This window comes from Sorex araneus, chromosome 4 (assembly GCF_027595985.1).
Source record: "Sorex araneus isolate mSorAra2 chromosome 4, mSorAra2.pri, whole genome shotgun sequence".
NCBI classification, from domain to species: Eukaryota; Metazoa; Chordata; class Mammalia; order Eulipotyphla; family Soricidae; genus Sorex; species Sorex araneus.
In genome coordinates, this window is record NC_073305.1 from 170,237,814 (window position 1) to 170,250,531 (window position 12,718).

The 12,718-nt window shown below is 45.6% G+C and overlaps 1 protein-coding gene across 7 annotated transcripts in view; it reads left to right on the plus strand.

Annotated features, from left to right (window-relative positions):
* Positions 1-12,718, plus strand: part of PHACTR2 (phosphatase and actin regulator 2) — a 292,400-nt gene that overhangs the window by 153,845 nt on the left and 125,837 nt on the right. Inside the window, exon 1 of one of the 7 annotated variants that reach the window (XM_055135557.1) lies at positions 677-900. The exons of the other annotated variants lie outside the window; for them this stretch is intronic. Within the exon in view, the coding sequence (XP_054991532.1) occupies positions 855-900 (46 nt within the window). The 5' untranslated portion in view covers positions 677-854. Of the gene's footprint in view, positions 1-676; positions 901-12,718 lie in introns of those variants that run through there. 7 annotated transcript variants of the gene reach the window in all.

A 12,718-nucleotide genomic window follows, 5' to 3' on the forward strand; every position in this document is an offset into this window, starting at 1 on the left:
ACGCGGTCTGGTCTCCAGAGACTCTGCTGGATGTACCGCAGTGGTGAGTTGCAGGTGGTGGAAACCAAGTGTGCCTTTCCGTGGCCTCGGGTACCGCCTCCCCACCCCGCAATACACCCCAACCTGACCAGGGCCACGTTTGGGTTTTTTTTTTTTTTTTTTATCTCCACTGGTTCCAAGAAAGACTTTTTCCCCCCCTCCCTAAATAGGAAAGGAAAAAAAAAAGCACACATCACAGCCGTCTTCACAGCGGGCAACCCCTGCAAACACAATGTGAGGAAGGAACTAACTTTGAAGAAGCAGATTTTCATAAATGAAGTACCGTGACTAAGGACTCGAATTCCTTTTTCTTTCAAGCCCCCAAAGGCTCATTGGACGTGGGGGGTGGGGTGCGGTGGGGTGGGGTGGGGTGTGTGTGTGGGGAACCTTTTAAGTCCAAGGCGAGTTTCCTGAAACCCCTCGGGGCCTCGGGGGTGGGGTGCGGGGTGGGGGGGGGGGGAAGGCGGGCGCGTGCCGGTCCCCCGGGGCCTCCCCGCGCTCCCCACCGGGGGACCCCGTCCCTCCCCGGCGGCCCCCCTCTCTATCGCTCGCCGCCCCCCTCCCTTCCCCGTGACCCCTGACCCCGGCTAATCTGCATAGAGGAATGACAGGCATCCGCTGGGCAGGATCCGCCGCGCCGGCTGCGGCCGGCCGGGTAGGGAGCCCCGCGCGGGGGGAAGGAGGAAGGTGAGGCGGGGAGCGACCACCGGGCCGCGCTCCGCCGCCGGGGACCGCCGCGCGCCAGCGGCCCCCATGAGCCCGGGAGCCGCGGCCGCGCGCCCTCGCCAGCGCCGGTGGCCCCGCGCCCCCCGGCCATGGGCCAGACGTCGGTGTCCACGCTGTCCCCGCAGCCCAGCAGCGGTGAGTGCGGGCGGGCCGCGCGGGAACGCCGGGAAGCGGGCGCGCCCCCCAAAACTTCTCGGGTCGTGGAAAGCTGGAATGTCTTTTTGGGATGCGGCCGATTTGGACCTTAAAGGCACAGGCTCCATTTTTTTTTTTTTTCTGCTTTTGAATTTTCCGGGCGCGCGGAGCGGCCCCGGGGGTCGGGCGGCTTCGGGGACGCGCGGGGCGTGGAGGGTGGAGGGGTGGGGGGTGGGGGGGAGACGCGCCGTTTTGAATTTATTTTTTATTTTTTAAATTTTTTTCCTTGCCCGGTCCCGGGTCTGGGAAAGAGTTGCAAGCGCCCCGAAACGTGCCCGCCGGCCGCTCCGTGTTTACCCTGGCGGCCGGGCGGACCCGGGCCGAGCCCTGGCGGGCTGGGCCACTGATTTATGGGCTGTTTGTTTTTTTTTTTCCTTCTTCTTCTTCTTTTCGGAGCCGAAATGCCCATGGCCTGCCCCCCCCCCCCCCCGGTCTGGCAGAGCAATGAATGCTCCCTAACTCACCTACACCCACCCCCCTCTACCCCCCACTCACCCCCACCTACCCCCCAAACGCGTCGTTTCAAAAGATCTTTGTTTGGTTTATGTTAGGCACATAAGCTCTAATAGACTGGGAAAGCGCTCATGAGCTCAGAGAGGGGCAAAGTTTGTGTTACGGCAATGTTGGTAACGTTTCTGAGTCACAGATGCCCCCCTTTTTTATTTTTAAGATATCCCCCCCCAACCTCCTCATCTCACTTAAAAAACAAAAAATCCGGGAGGAGATGGGTTGGGGAGAAGGAAGGTAGGTTTGTTTCCCTTTTATCTCTTCTTGTCGGAATAAACAACTTTTGATGGCCCTGCTTGTGACTTGGGCAAGGGGGAAGAAATGTTTGAAGGGACTTTTTGCATAAATATATATATATTTTTTAACTCAACAATGAAAACAAAAGCACCTCAAAGGGGCCATTTACGTTGTTCCTGGAGGTATTTGATGCAGTTTTTTAAGTTGTGTAAACACCAACAGGATCTTGCTTAAAGGAAATGACAGCGCAGAGGAGGGCTTTTTTGAGTCAGCTCCAGGCTATCTCTAACCTAGACTTCCATCATTCCAAACTCCCCACACAGGGTTTGTGTATGTTGCAGAGTTTCACTCCCTGCGAGATCATAAGCCTTTCTCAGGCGTGTGTTCTTGCCGCAAGAGAAGGAACACTGCGGAGGAGAAGTAAATAAGAACCAAAAAATAAGACCCACCTTCCATTCCCGTTAAGGACAAGAGTGCACGGTTCTGGAAATAAGACTTGATGTTGCTGGCTTGGGGGATCCTGGAGTCTTTCCAGGCTTACCTTTAGTCCACTTGTGTAGATAAGATTTCGGCCCCTTTGTCTCACTTTAAAAATGTGACTTCTTTTATCTCAGCTGGGTATTTCTGCTCTGGGAAAGCATAGAACTAAACCGTTGCTTCGGGACTAGAAGTAGTTGTGCTCTGAATTTACTTTTTCTGACACACAATGTTGCTAGAGTTAATCTTCAAAAGGATTTGACTTTTCTAGGACGCGAAGAATATTACGTAGGTGGTGACAAAGAACAGAGTAGACCCCGAAGATGGGACCATCTTAACTCTTACCTACTACAGAAAAAAAAAATAACCTAGAGGGCTGTAAGACCTTGAAAGGTCACCAGGACCAGGGATGTAATTTGGTGGGAAAGCACTTGCCTTGCATGTTTGAGGCCCTGAGTTTGATCCCTGGCACCACACACACACACACACACACACACACACACACACACACACACACACACACACACACACACACACACACATGTTTGAGGTTCTGAGTTTGATCCCTGGCACCCCACCCCCCCACACACACACGTTTGAGGTCCTGAGTTTGATCCCTGGCACCACACACACACACACACACACACATGCATGCGCACACACAGAAACTCTGTAGTTTATTAATGCAAAACGTATTCAAGCGAGTTATGCTAGACCATAGGTGGGTATTTCAGAGAAGTACCTCATGAAGTGGTAACTTAATTTGTGGATTCTAAATGTAGTCTTTTAAAGGGTTACATACATTGAATTGTCCGATGTAGACATTGTAGTAGGAGGATTTTTAAAAAAAATTTTACTTTGTTGATTAAGGTAGGATCATGGTCATCACGGAAGTTGTGTTCTAAGAGCAGAGCAATTTTTTTCTGGATGTCCACTATGTTCTCTAAGTCTGTCACTATTTGTCTGTATCCCGCCCGCATGCAGAGCCTGGCAAGCTACCTGAGGCATATTCGATATGCCAAAACCAGTAACAAGAAGTCTCACAATGGAGACATTACTGGTGCCCGCTCAAGGAAATCAATGAACAACGTGACCACAGTGCTGCCTGAATAGTGGCTCTCAGATTCTCAAGGAAAACAAGCCCTCAGAATGGCACATTTGGCTCTCAAAGCTATCTCATGTTGGCGTTCATTTCTGAATACGGGGTTGTCAGACCCTCTCCTCTTCTAGGTGTTTTCTTCTCGCGTTGGTGGATGAGCTCTGGCTTTACAGATGGTGTGAAGATTCTTGTTCTGATTGGTCCGACCCATCTGCTAGTTTAAATCTAGGGGAGTTGCTAAGGATTACGTTCCCATTTTAAGTGTCTAGTGGTGATGGTGGGGAATTGATGATAAAGACTTGATAGCACAGAGTCCGTAGCTCACGCTTGCTCCTAGCTTTGGAATTGTCATTTTTCTGGTCACCAGTAGGTTGCTTCTCCCTCTTCCTGACTCTTGAGCCTTTCAGTGCATGGCTATAGCCATTGTGGTTGGTTTTAGGAAGATCATTAATGATTATTTCTGAAAACACGCACTTAGACCCATTATGTCTATTACCATTTATTTCGCCATAAAATTCACTCACTGAAAATGCACAATTAATTTTTGTAAAGCATGCAGTGTTACACAAATAACAATCTGTAATCTTACTCTTTTCAACCCTCCATCCTCAACTCTATATAATATACTTTTGTCAGAGTTGCTTTATCTGAGTATTTCATATTATTCCTGGTGTGCTTCTCTTAGAATACTGAAGGGTCACACAGGCTTTAGCACGCATCAGTACTTCATTTACTCTTATTGACAAATAAGATTCCATGCTATGGATATACATTTCACTCATGCATTCATCAATTGATAGGCATTTCGGTTATTTCTCATATTTGACTCTTGAATTATGTTACTAACAAGTTTTTAGCAAACATACGCTTTTATTTCTCTTGGGGATATCTTGGAGAGCAATTGTTGGGTCATATGGTAACCGTGTTTATGTTATGTTCCGAAGAACTGCCAAACAGTTTTCCAAAGCATTCCAGGTATGTACCTTTTTACATTCCTACTAGCGGTGTTTGAGTATTTCAATTTCTCCACATCCTCCAAACACTTATTATCTTGGTGATTCAGTCATACCAGTGAGCGTGAAATTGTTGTTCCTAGTGATTTTGATTTGTGTTTCCCTAATTACTAATGACTTTGAGCATCTCTTCACGTGTGCATCGGATACAGGGATATCTTCCTTGAAGGAGTGTCTATCTAGATCTTTTTCCAGTTTTAATTGTGTGGTTTGATGTCAGTCTCTTATCAGATATGTGATTTGTAAGCCTTCTCCCCCCCTTTTTTTACTTTCTAGATAGTATCCTTTTCAGATTTCAGAATTATAAACACTTGATTATATCATTATATCTACTATTTATTACCTTCTTTAGCTTCCACCTCTGGAGTTGAAGCATCAATCCAAGGTCAGAAAACATAATACATATGCTTTCTACTAAGAATTTTTTAAATTTTAGCTTCAGGTGTGTGTGTGTGTGTGTGTGTGTGTGTGTGTGTGTGTGTGTGTGTATGTTGGCAGGAATATAACCCAGGTTCTTATACACACAGCTAAACTTCTAAGTTATATCCCTGGCCCTATAGTTTTAAGCACTTACATTTATATCTAACACATTTTAAGTTAATTTTTATGGGCAGTGTGGTATAGGGTTCCTATTTAAATCCTTTGCATGTAATACCTAGTTGTCTAGCATCATTAGTCCAAAAAAAAGAAAGGGCTCATTCTTCTTCAGTTGTCTTGTTGCCCTTGTGATTATGCAGTGTGACATGTATCCAGATTGTTGCAGTTTTGTAGTGAGCTTTGAAACAGACAACTGTTAGTCTTCCAACTTTGTTCTTTTACAAGATTCTTTTGGTGATTTTGGTTCCCTTGAATTTCGCATATGAATTTTACAATCAGTTTGTCGATTTCTGATGTGGAGAGGGCTGGGGGACAGCTGAGACTCTGGATATTGTGTATAACTTGTAGACCAATTTGGAAAGTGGATTTCTCTGTATTAATCTTGTGCCCTGAAAATTTGCTGAACTCGATTTTGTTTGTTTCATTTTGTGTTGTGACCACAGCTGGCTGTGCTCAGGGGTTACTTTTGCCTCTGAGTCAGGAATTACTACTGGCATGCTCAGGGGACCTTCTGGAAGACAAATGCCCTATCCCTGTACTATTGCTCTAACTCTGAACTCAGTTCTTTAATCCTATTCATTTCTAAGGATTCCTTAGCATATCTTTATACAATACCATATTATATACAAGATCTACTTAAAGGTCATGTGTGCAGATACAGGTAATTTTGGTTTTCCTTTTCCAGTCTGAATGTCTTTTATTTCTCTTCCTATTCTAGTTGATCTCACTCATAAACAATGTACTATAAAATAAGAGTGGCAAGAGAGACATCCATAGCTTGCTTCTGATCTACGGAAGAAAGGAATCTTTCCCCACTATATTATGTGGGGTTTTCATCATTGCTTCGACTCAAAAAGTTCCTCTTTATTGCAAGTTTGTGAGCATCTCTATCATGAAAGTGTTGGATTTTTGTCAAAGACTTTGGACATTGTTTACATGATCATATGTATTTAGGCCTTTATTTGATCAGCATGACATTAGGACATATTTCATCAATTGCTTTACAGATGTTAAACCAACCTTGCATTTTGGTCATGTTTTTTGGGCCACACCAAGCAGTGCTTAGGGACTTTTCCAGCTTGGTGTTGCTTGGAGGTGCTTTGTGGTGCCAGAAATCCAAGTGGGCTTCCTGCATTCGAAGCTGTATGCTCAGCTCTTGAGCAAGAGTCATTCTGGGAACCTTGGAGCCCCTTACATCAGTTTTTGTCTAAGCTAGGGGTCTAATGAAAGGTGTCAGGGGATTGACTCTGCTCTGATCTTGTGGTGCTGGGGTTTCCAGGGCGGTACCCCTCAAGATTCAGGGGACCTCGTTGTACTTGACATTGAACAACATGTATGGCAGGTGCCTTAATTGCTATGGTATCTCCCCAGCAACAATGTAATGCTATATAATTCTTTCAAAATTATTTTATATTTTATCTCTCTGTTTTTCTATAGTCTCTCTCTCTGTATGTCTGGTGTGTATGTATCTGTGTATGTGTGTGTGTGTGTGTGTGTGTGTGTGTGTCCACGCTCATGTGTGCACATGTGTTCCTGAATAGCACTGAAGTGAGCATCTTTATCTAAGTATCTTGAACTCTTGTAACAGTACATTCTTAGAGGTGGAATTGCTGGGTTAAAGGAATTGTCTATTTTATTTCAATAGACTTAAAAAAATCATTCTCAAAAATCATTCTACCCTTTTCTCAGCTCACTGTAGGGGGATTGCTTTCTCGGAACTTTCTTCCCAACATTGCCTTACCAGGGTCTCTCACACCTGCAGATGTCTTCTGATCTGAAGACATCAGAACTTGTCTGACTTGTCATTAGAACTGAGCTAGGAGGTGGGGGGCTGGGAGGGGCCCCTGGGACACTGGGGATGGAGGGAAGTAGGTTCTCTAGTGATGGGTGTGGTGTTGGAAGGATGTACGCATGAAAAGTATAACCACATCATAAATCTGGATACCTCAATGAAAATGGCAAAAAAAAGACCCCATGTGATTAAGAACCACTGGTTTACTTTTATGCTTATTAGGGGCTGATCTTAGGTGTGTAGAACCGCTGTTGAGATCATGAGAAGCAGAAGGTGCTGCCTGGGGCAGGGTGGGGGTGGGTTCGGGGTGGGGGGATAGCTTGCAGGCACAGTGAGAATCCAGCTCCATCCCGTGAGCCCTCTCCACAAAAATGCGAGATCATGATGTGGTGAAGAATCACTTTTTAACAACATCTGTGAATCTATTAAAAAGTAATATTTGATTTGGATCATGAGTATTATTGGTTTGGTTTGGTTTGGGGCTGCACCTGAGGTGCTCGGGGCTCTTCTTGGCTGAGGAGTGGGCTCTGGTGGGCCCGAGGCGGGGCTGGGTTGAACCAGGGTCGGCCACATGGAAGGCAAGTGCTCCCCCCCCCAAACTGTTTCTCAGGTTGCTTATTTTGGTGGGTTTTGGTGTTTTGTTTTTTTTTTTTTGCTTTTTTTGGGTCACACCCGGTGATGCACAGGGGTTACTCCTGGCTCTGTACTCAGGAATTAACTCCTGGCGGTGCTCTGGGGACCATACAGGATGCTGGGAATCGAACCTGGGTTGGCTATGTGCAAGGCAAACGCCCTCCCTGCTGTGCTATCGCTCCAGCAGCCCTGAGGCTGCTTATTCTGACCATGAGTAAAATATGAGACGTTTGTATTTCTTCTCTGAATTACCTATTGTTGCCCTTTCCCTATTGAACGTTTTCTCTTCTTGCAGCTTCTGATATTCAGACTAGCCTCTGTCACATATTGTAAATATTTTTGGTTCCCTTCCCTCTTAAATTATTTGATCCCATGCAGAAGCCTCATAAAGTTTGACGGAGTCAGATCTATTGATCCTTTTCTTAACTAAACAGAATGATGGAGTCAAATCTATTGAACCTTTTCTTAACAAACCAGAGTATTAAACACCATTTCAGATCAGGGAGGTAATCGTGCTTGGCCTTCAGGCGGCACAGACCACTGGCACCTTGAGGGCCCCGTACCCCCAACACCCTCGGAGTCTTCCCCTCCCTACCTAAGCTATACCGTGTATGGCCCCCAAAACAAAGAGAAACATAATATCCTCGGCTGCGTTCACAAATATTTGATATCTGCATTTTTATTTATTTTTATTCTGACTTAAAGGGAGTGATTTAATGACACTAAATTCTTCAATGTCCACATGACCTCAAAAGTCTATCAGTAAATTGGGAAAGGAAATCATAAAGTTGACAAGCTATCTGCATTGTGAATAAAAATTATAACTAATATTTTAAGGTAGTTAGGTCTCTTCAAAATCAGAAATAATATGAAAGAAAAGAAAACAGTGGCTAATAGGAAAGTAAAGAACATAAGAGACCCACCCCTCCTTCCCCCTGCTCTGAATACCTAATAATTGTGAACTCAATGTAGGGCAGGAACCATTGTGTCTGTGTAATTTTTATAAATCCAAAATGGGTAACTGCTATCCTCATTTTATATATGAAGAGGCCTAAGCACAGGAGTTATGTAACCTGCCCACATCACTAAACCCTAGTGATAACGTTAAGGAAAACAAAGAAGAAACGTAAGTGACCATCGGTGTGTGAAGTAAAGTTTAAGCAATTAAATGGCTGGAGGGATGGGAGATAAGGGATGTTATTGTTTATGGAGAATTTTAACACGTTTGTAAAAGAATGTTTCATCTTGTAACTTAAATTTGTGCGCGTCCATCAGGAATGCAGTTTGGTAGTATTGAAGAAAACCTCGAGAGGTGCCTGCACCCCGCCCCCGGCGGTTCCACGTCTAGAAGCACAGGGTAAAGGAAAGAATTATTTGCTCGCTGGAGCAATATTTATCAAAGGCCCAGAGTGGAAATAACCTAATCGTCCAACCGCCAGAGCTGTGTTGCTTTAATTGGGACATAGCCATGTCTTACATTTCAAAAAGCATTTGAAAATGGTATAAAAATATTTGGGGAGGGTAATTTTCAAGATAAATAAGAAGTTGTAAAAGGAGAGGCTTCAAAGTAGAGTGATTCCATTGAAAAATATGCGCCTGAGGAAGAATCTCTCTGGGCTTGGGAGGAGGGTGGAAACCCACTGAGGAGAGCCCTGGCGCCTGTTGAGGCTTTCTCCAAGCCGGGGTGCACGTCTGCAGGAAACCCCGACCTCCAGGGCAGTGAGATACTGATGTCAGTATAGTGACTCCTCCAGCTGTTGTAGCATCTCTGGCTATTAGGAGGTCAGAATCAGCTTCCCAGTTTCGTGGCTCCCGGTGGTGGTACTTTATGGGCTTTTTTGTTTGTTTTTGTGGGGGTGGGCCGTGTTAAAGGGTGGTCAGTCACTCTTGGCAGTGCTCAGGGGGCACTGTACCACCCTTGGGATTAGGTCTGGATCTAATAGGAATGCATGCAGCGCATTCATTCCAGCCCTTTGAGCTACCTCTCTAGCCATTGATGGCTGGTTTTGTTTTTAAGTTCATGCAGGTGATAGAATTTATTATTATTATTATTTTTTTGCTTTTTGGGTCACACCTGGCGATGCATAGGGGTTACTCCTGGCTCTGCACTCAGGAATTACTCCTGGCGGTGCTCGGGGACCATATGGGATGCTGGGAATCGAACCCGGGTTGGCCACGTGCAAGGCAAACGCCCTACCCGCGGTGCTATTGCTCCAGCCCCAGAATTTATTTTTAAATTGAGTGATGTGCCTTCGTATTCTGTAACTTCCAGGTACATGAAAGTAAACCGACTTCTTTTGCAGTCTTGTGAATTCCAGATGAAAACAAAACCGCAACAAAAATAGGTCCTCCTTAGACCTCTCCTTTTGGGATTATTTTCTCCACAGGGGGCTTGAGCATAATGCAGATGTCACTTGCTTGCATGGGGGTGAGAAATGAACTCAAGCATAAACTTGAGATATTTTCCTTCAGCTCAGAGCTCCTCAGGTCCGGTCAGTGAGGACTCTTCCGGTACTTTTAGGCTAAATTTATTTTCTCTTCAGCAATCTGGAAGGATAATAACCACTGGATGAGCAGCCTTCACCTTTTGCCTACTTAGAGCAGGAGGGAAGGAGATAAGCTATCTGGATTGTTGATTCTCTAATTAAGCCTCTTCAATTTGAATAAGGAAGTGTTCTAACATGTTTTTGGGTCCTGACAGACTCTGGGTATTAGTCTTTATCTTTGGGAGGCAGGATTCACGGTTAGTGGGAATTCAGCTACCAGTAATTGAGGTAGAAATAGTCTTAAGGAAATAAATACTTATCGGTCCCGTTGTTCCATCTTAAGTAGAGAATAGAACCCCCAAACAGCAATTTTTATTTCCCAGAATAGTACAGACGAGTGACAGTATTTGGGGAAGAGGGGAGTGCCATGGATCCAGGGGCCTCAGACCTACTCAGCCTGTCCTCTGTCACTGTATCACTCAGCCACACCCACAACTCCCAGGTAGCATTTGTTTTTTCAAGTTTGGTTTCACTGTTACCATTTATATTCTGTAAATCACTCCTCCTGGTTCATTTGAAAGGCCTGGATGTTTTTATTCCTTCAAATCTTGTGGCAGATAGAACAGTCCAACCAACAGTAAGAAAATTTTGGTGGCCTGAGTGGCATTTTGTTAAGAGTATCCTGGAAAGCTGAGTGGGTAAGTGGTTGGCAGGTGTTTCTGCACATCAGCTCAGTTTGGGAGGGAGTTTTAAGGAGAAAAAAAATGCCTGGACCTTCATCCATCAAGTGGTTCTTGCCATCCTGGGCGGTGGAGGAAAGATGAAAAATACAAGGCTAAAAAAGGAATGGGGGGGGTGGAGAGAGAGAGAGAAAGAGGGAGGGGGGAGAGAGAGAGGGAGAGGGAAGGAGAGAGGGGGAGAGGGAGGGGGAGGGAGAGAGAAGGAGCAGGAGAGAAGGGAAGGGGAGTGAAGGAGGGGAGGAGGAGGGGAGGAGGCTGGGAGAGGGGGACGGGGAGAATAACAGTGCCTGCCATTGGTGGGGGAGGGGGCGGGGCAGGAGGGAAACTGGGGACATTGGTGGTGAGAAATATGCCCTGGTGAAGGGGAGGTGGAACATAATAAGACTGAAACCCAATCATGAGCAACTTTGTAACTATCTCATTGTGATTCTCCCTCCATAAACAGATAGATGGATGGATAGATAGATAGATGATAGAGAGATAAATAGATTAGATAGATAGATAGATTAGATAGATAGACAATAGATCGATAGATTAGATAGATAGATAGGTAGAGAGATAGATTAGATAGATAGGTAGATAGATAGATAGATAGATAGATAGATAGATAGATAGATAGATAGATAGATAGATAGATAGATGGATAGATGGATAGATAAGATAGATAGATCCTACTGTATGGTCCCTCCGTGGGGAGATGTTGGCAGGCACCCACTGGAGAATTAGCAGGGATGTGCAGAGTAATTATTCAGTGGATAGCATCATCTGCCAGCTTCACCTTTCGGATTTGAAGATGGGGTCTCGCTTCTCACTCCCTCTGTTTCCACCCTACCCCGTCCCACCTGCCACCTCCTTCTGTTCCTTCTGTGGTTCTTTTTGGCTAGCCAAGTCGGGCAGACCCTAAATGCAGACCTTGACAGCTCAGGCTTGGGGCCGATCTTGGTTCTGTCTTTTGGGTTTTGTTTGCTTAGCAGGGGGACCTCTGGACGCTTCCCCCGACTGTTTCCTGGGGGTTGTCGGTCTCTCCATCTGCATTAATGCTTTCACTCTTTCCTCCCCGGGTCAAGCTGGCTGGACAGTCTTTGCTCTGCTCCAACCGGAAGAGGATTTCCTCTGTACCTCTGGCCCTGCTGCCCAGCCACTGCCTTCCCATCTCCCTCACTCCATCTGGGAAAGCGTCCCCTTCCCTCTTGAGTCGGGTCTCCAGATCCTTGGGTCTCAGGCCTTACTATTTATTTATTTTTCCCATTTCCTTATTTTCAAAGGACAGACCAGTAACTTCTTGAGAAAAGCTCATGGACTTTTAATTTTTTTTTTTTTCCCTATTTAGGAAGATCTTGTATTCCTACTTCCTGCTTGGTTCCTAGCTTGGCTGGGCCTTCAGGGAGCCAAGGAGATTTGCTGTTTTATGCAGACACACCCAAATCACTGACAACTTGTCACAATTAGCATTTTCCCTTTATGAAGAAAACAGGCTCCCTCCCCCCACCCCCCCACAAATGGCTTTTAATTAATTAAAAAAGACATTCTTGAACGATTGTCACACAGCAACTCAACTTTGACCTGCTGTTGTTGTTCAGATCTAAAAATACCTTAAGTTTAAAAGTTTTATAGCTGAAAATGCTTTTATGAGCCAGAGAGAAACCTCAACGGGCTGAGTGAGTGCTTTGCACGTGGCCATCCCTGATGATCCCCTGAACTTCATGGTCCCCTGATTACCTCCAGGAGAGAGGTACTCCTGGGTTCCTCTGCACAGATCCAGGAGTAGCCCCCAGCACCATTTAGGTGAGATGCAAAAAATAATTTCACTATCACTGTCATTCCATTGATCGTTGATTTGCCCAAGCAGGCCCAGTAATGTCTCCATTCGTCCTAGTCTTGAGATTTTAGCAGCTTCTCTTTACTCGTCCTTCCCAATGGTGCGACATTAGAGGCTCTTTCAGGGTCAGGGAATGAGACCCATCATTGTTACTGTATTTGGTATATGAATACATCACGGGGAGTTTGCCAGGTAGTCCCGTGCAGGCAGGATACTCTAGGTAGTTTGCCAGGTTCTCCAAGAGGGAGAAGTAGGCTATAAGAGGGGCCCCGGTGAAGACAGCCAGGCGCGGGGGAGGGGGACAAGAGACTCTGTGTCACTCTTTTCTGGGAACTTGGTTTTGTAGTCTCTGGGTGTT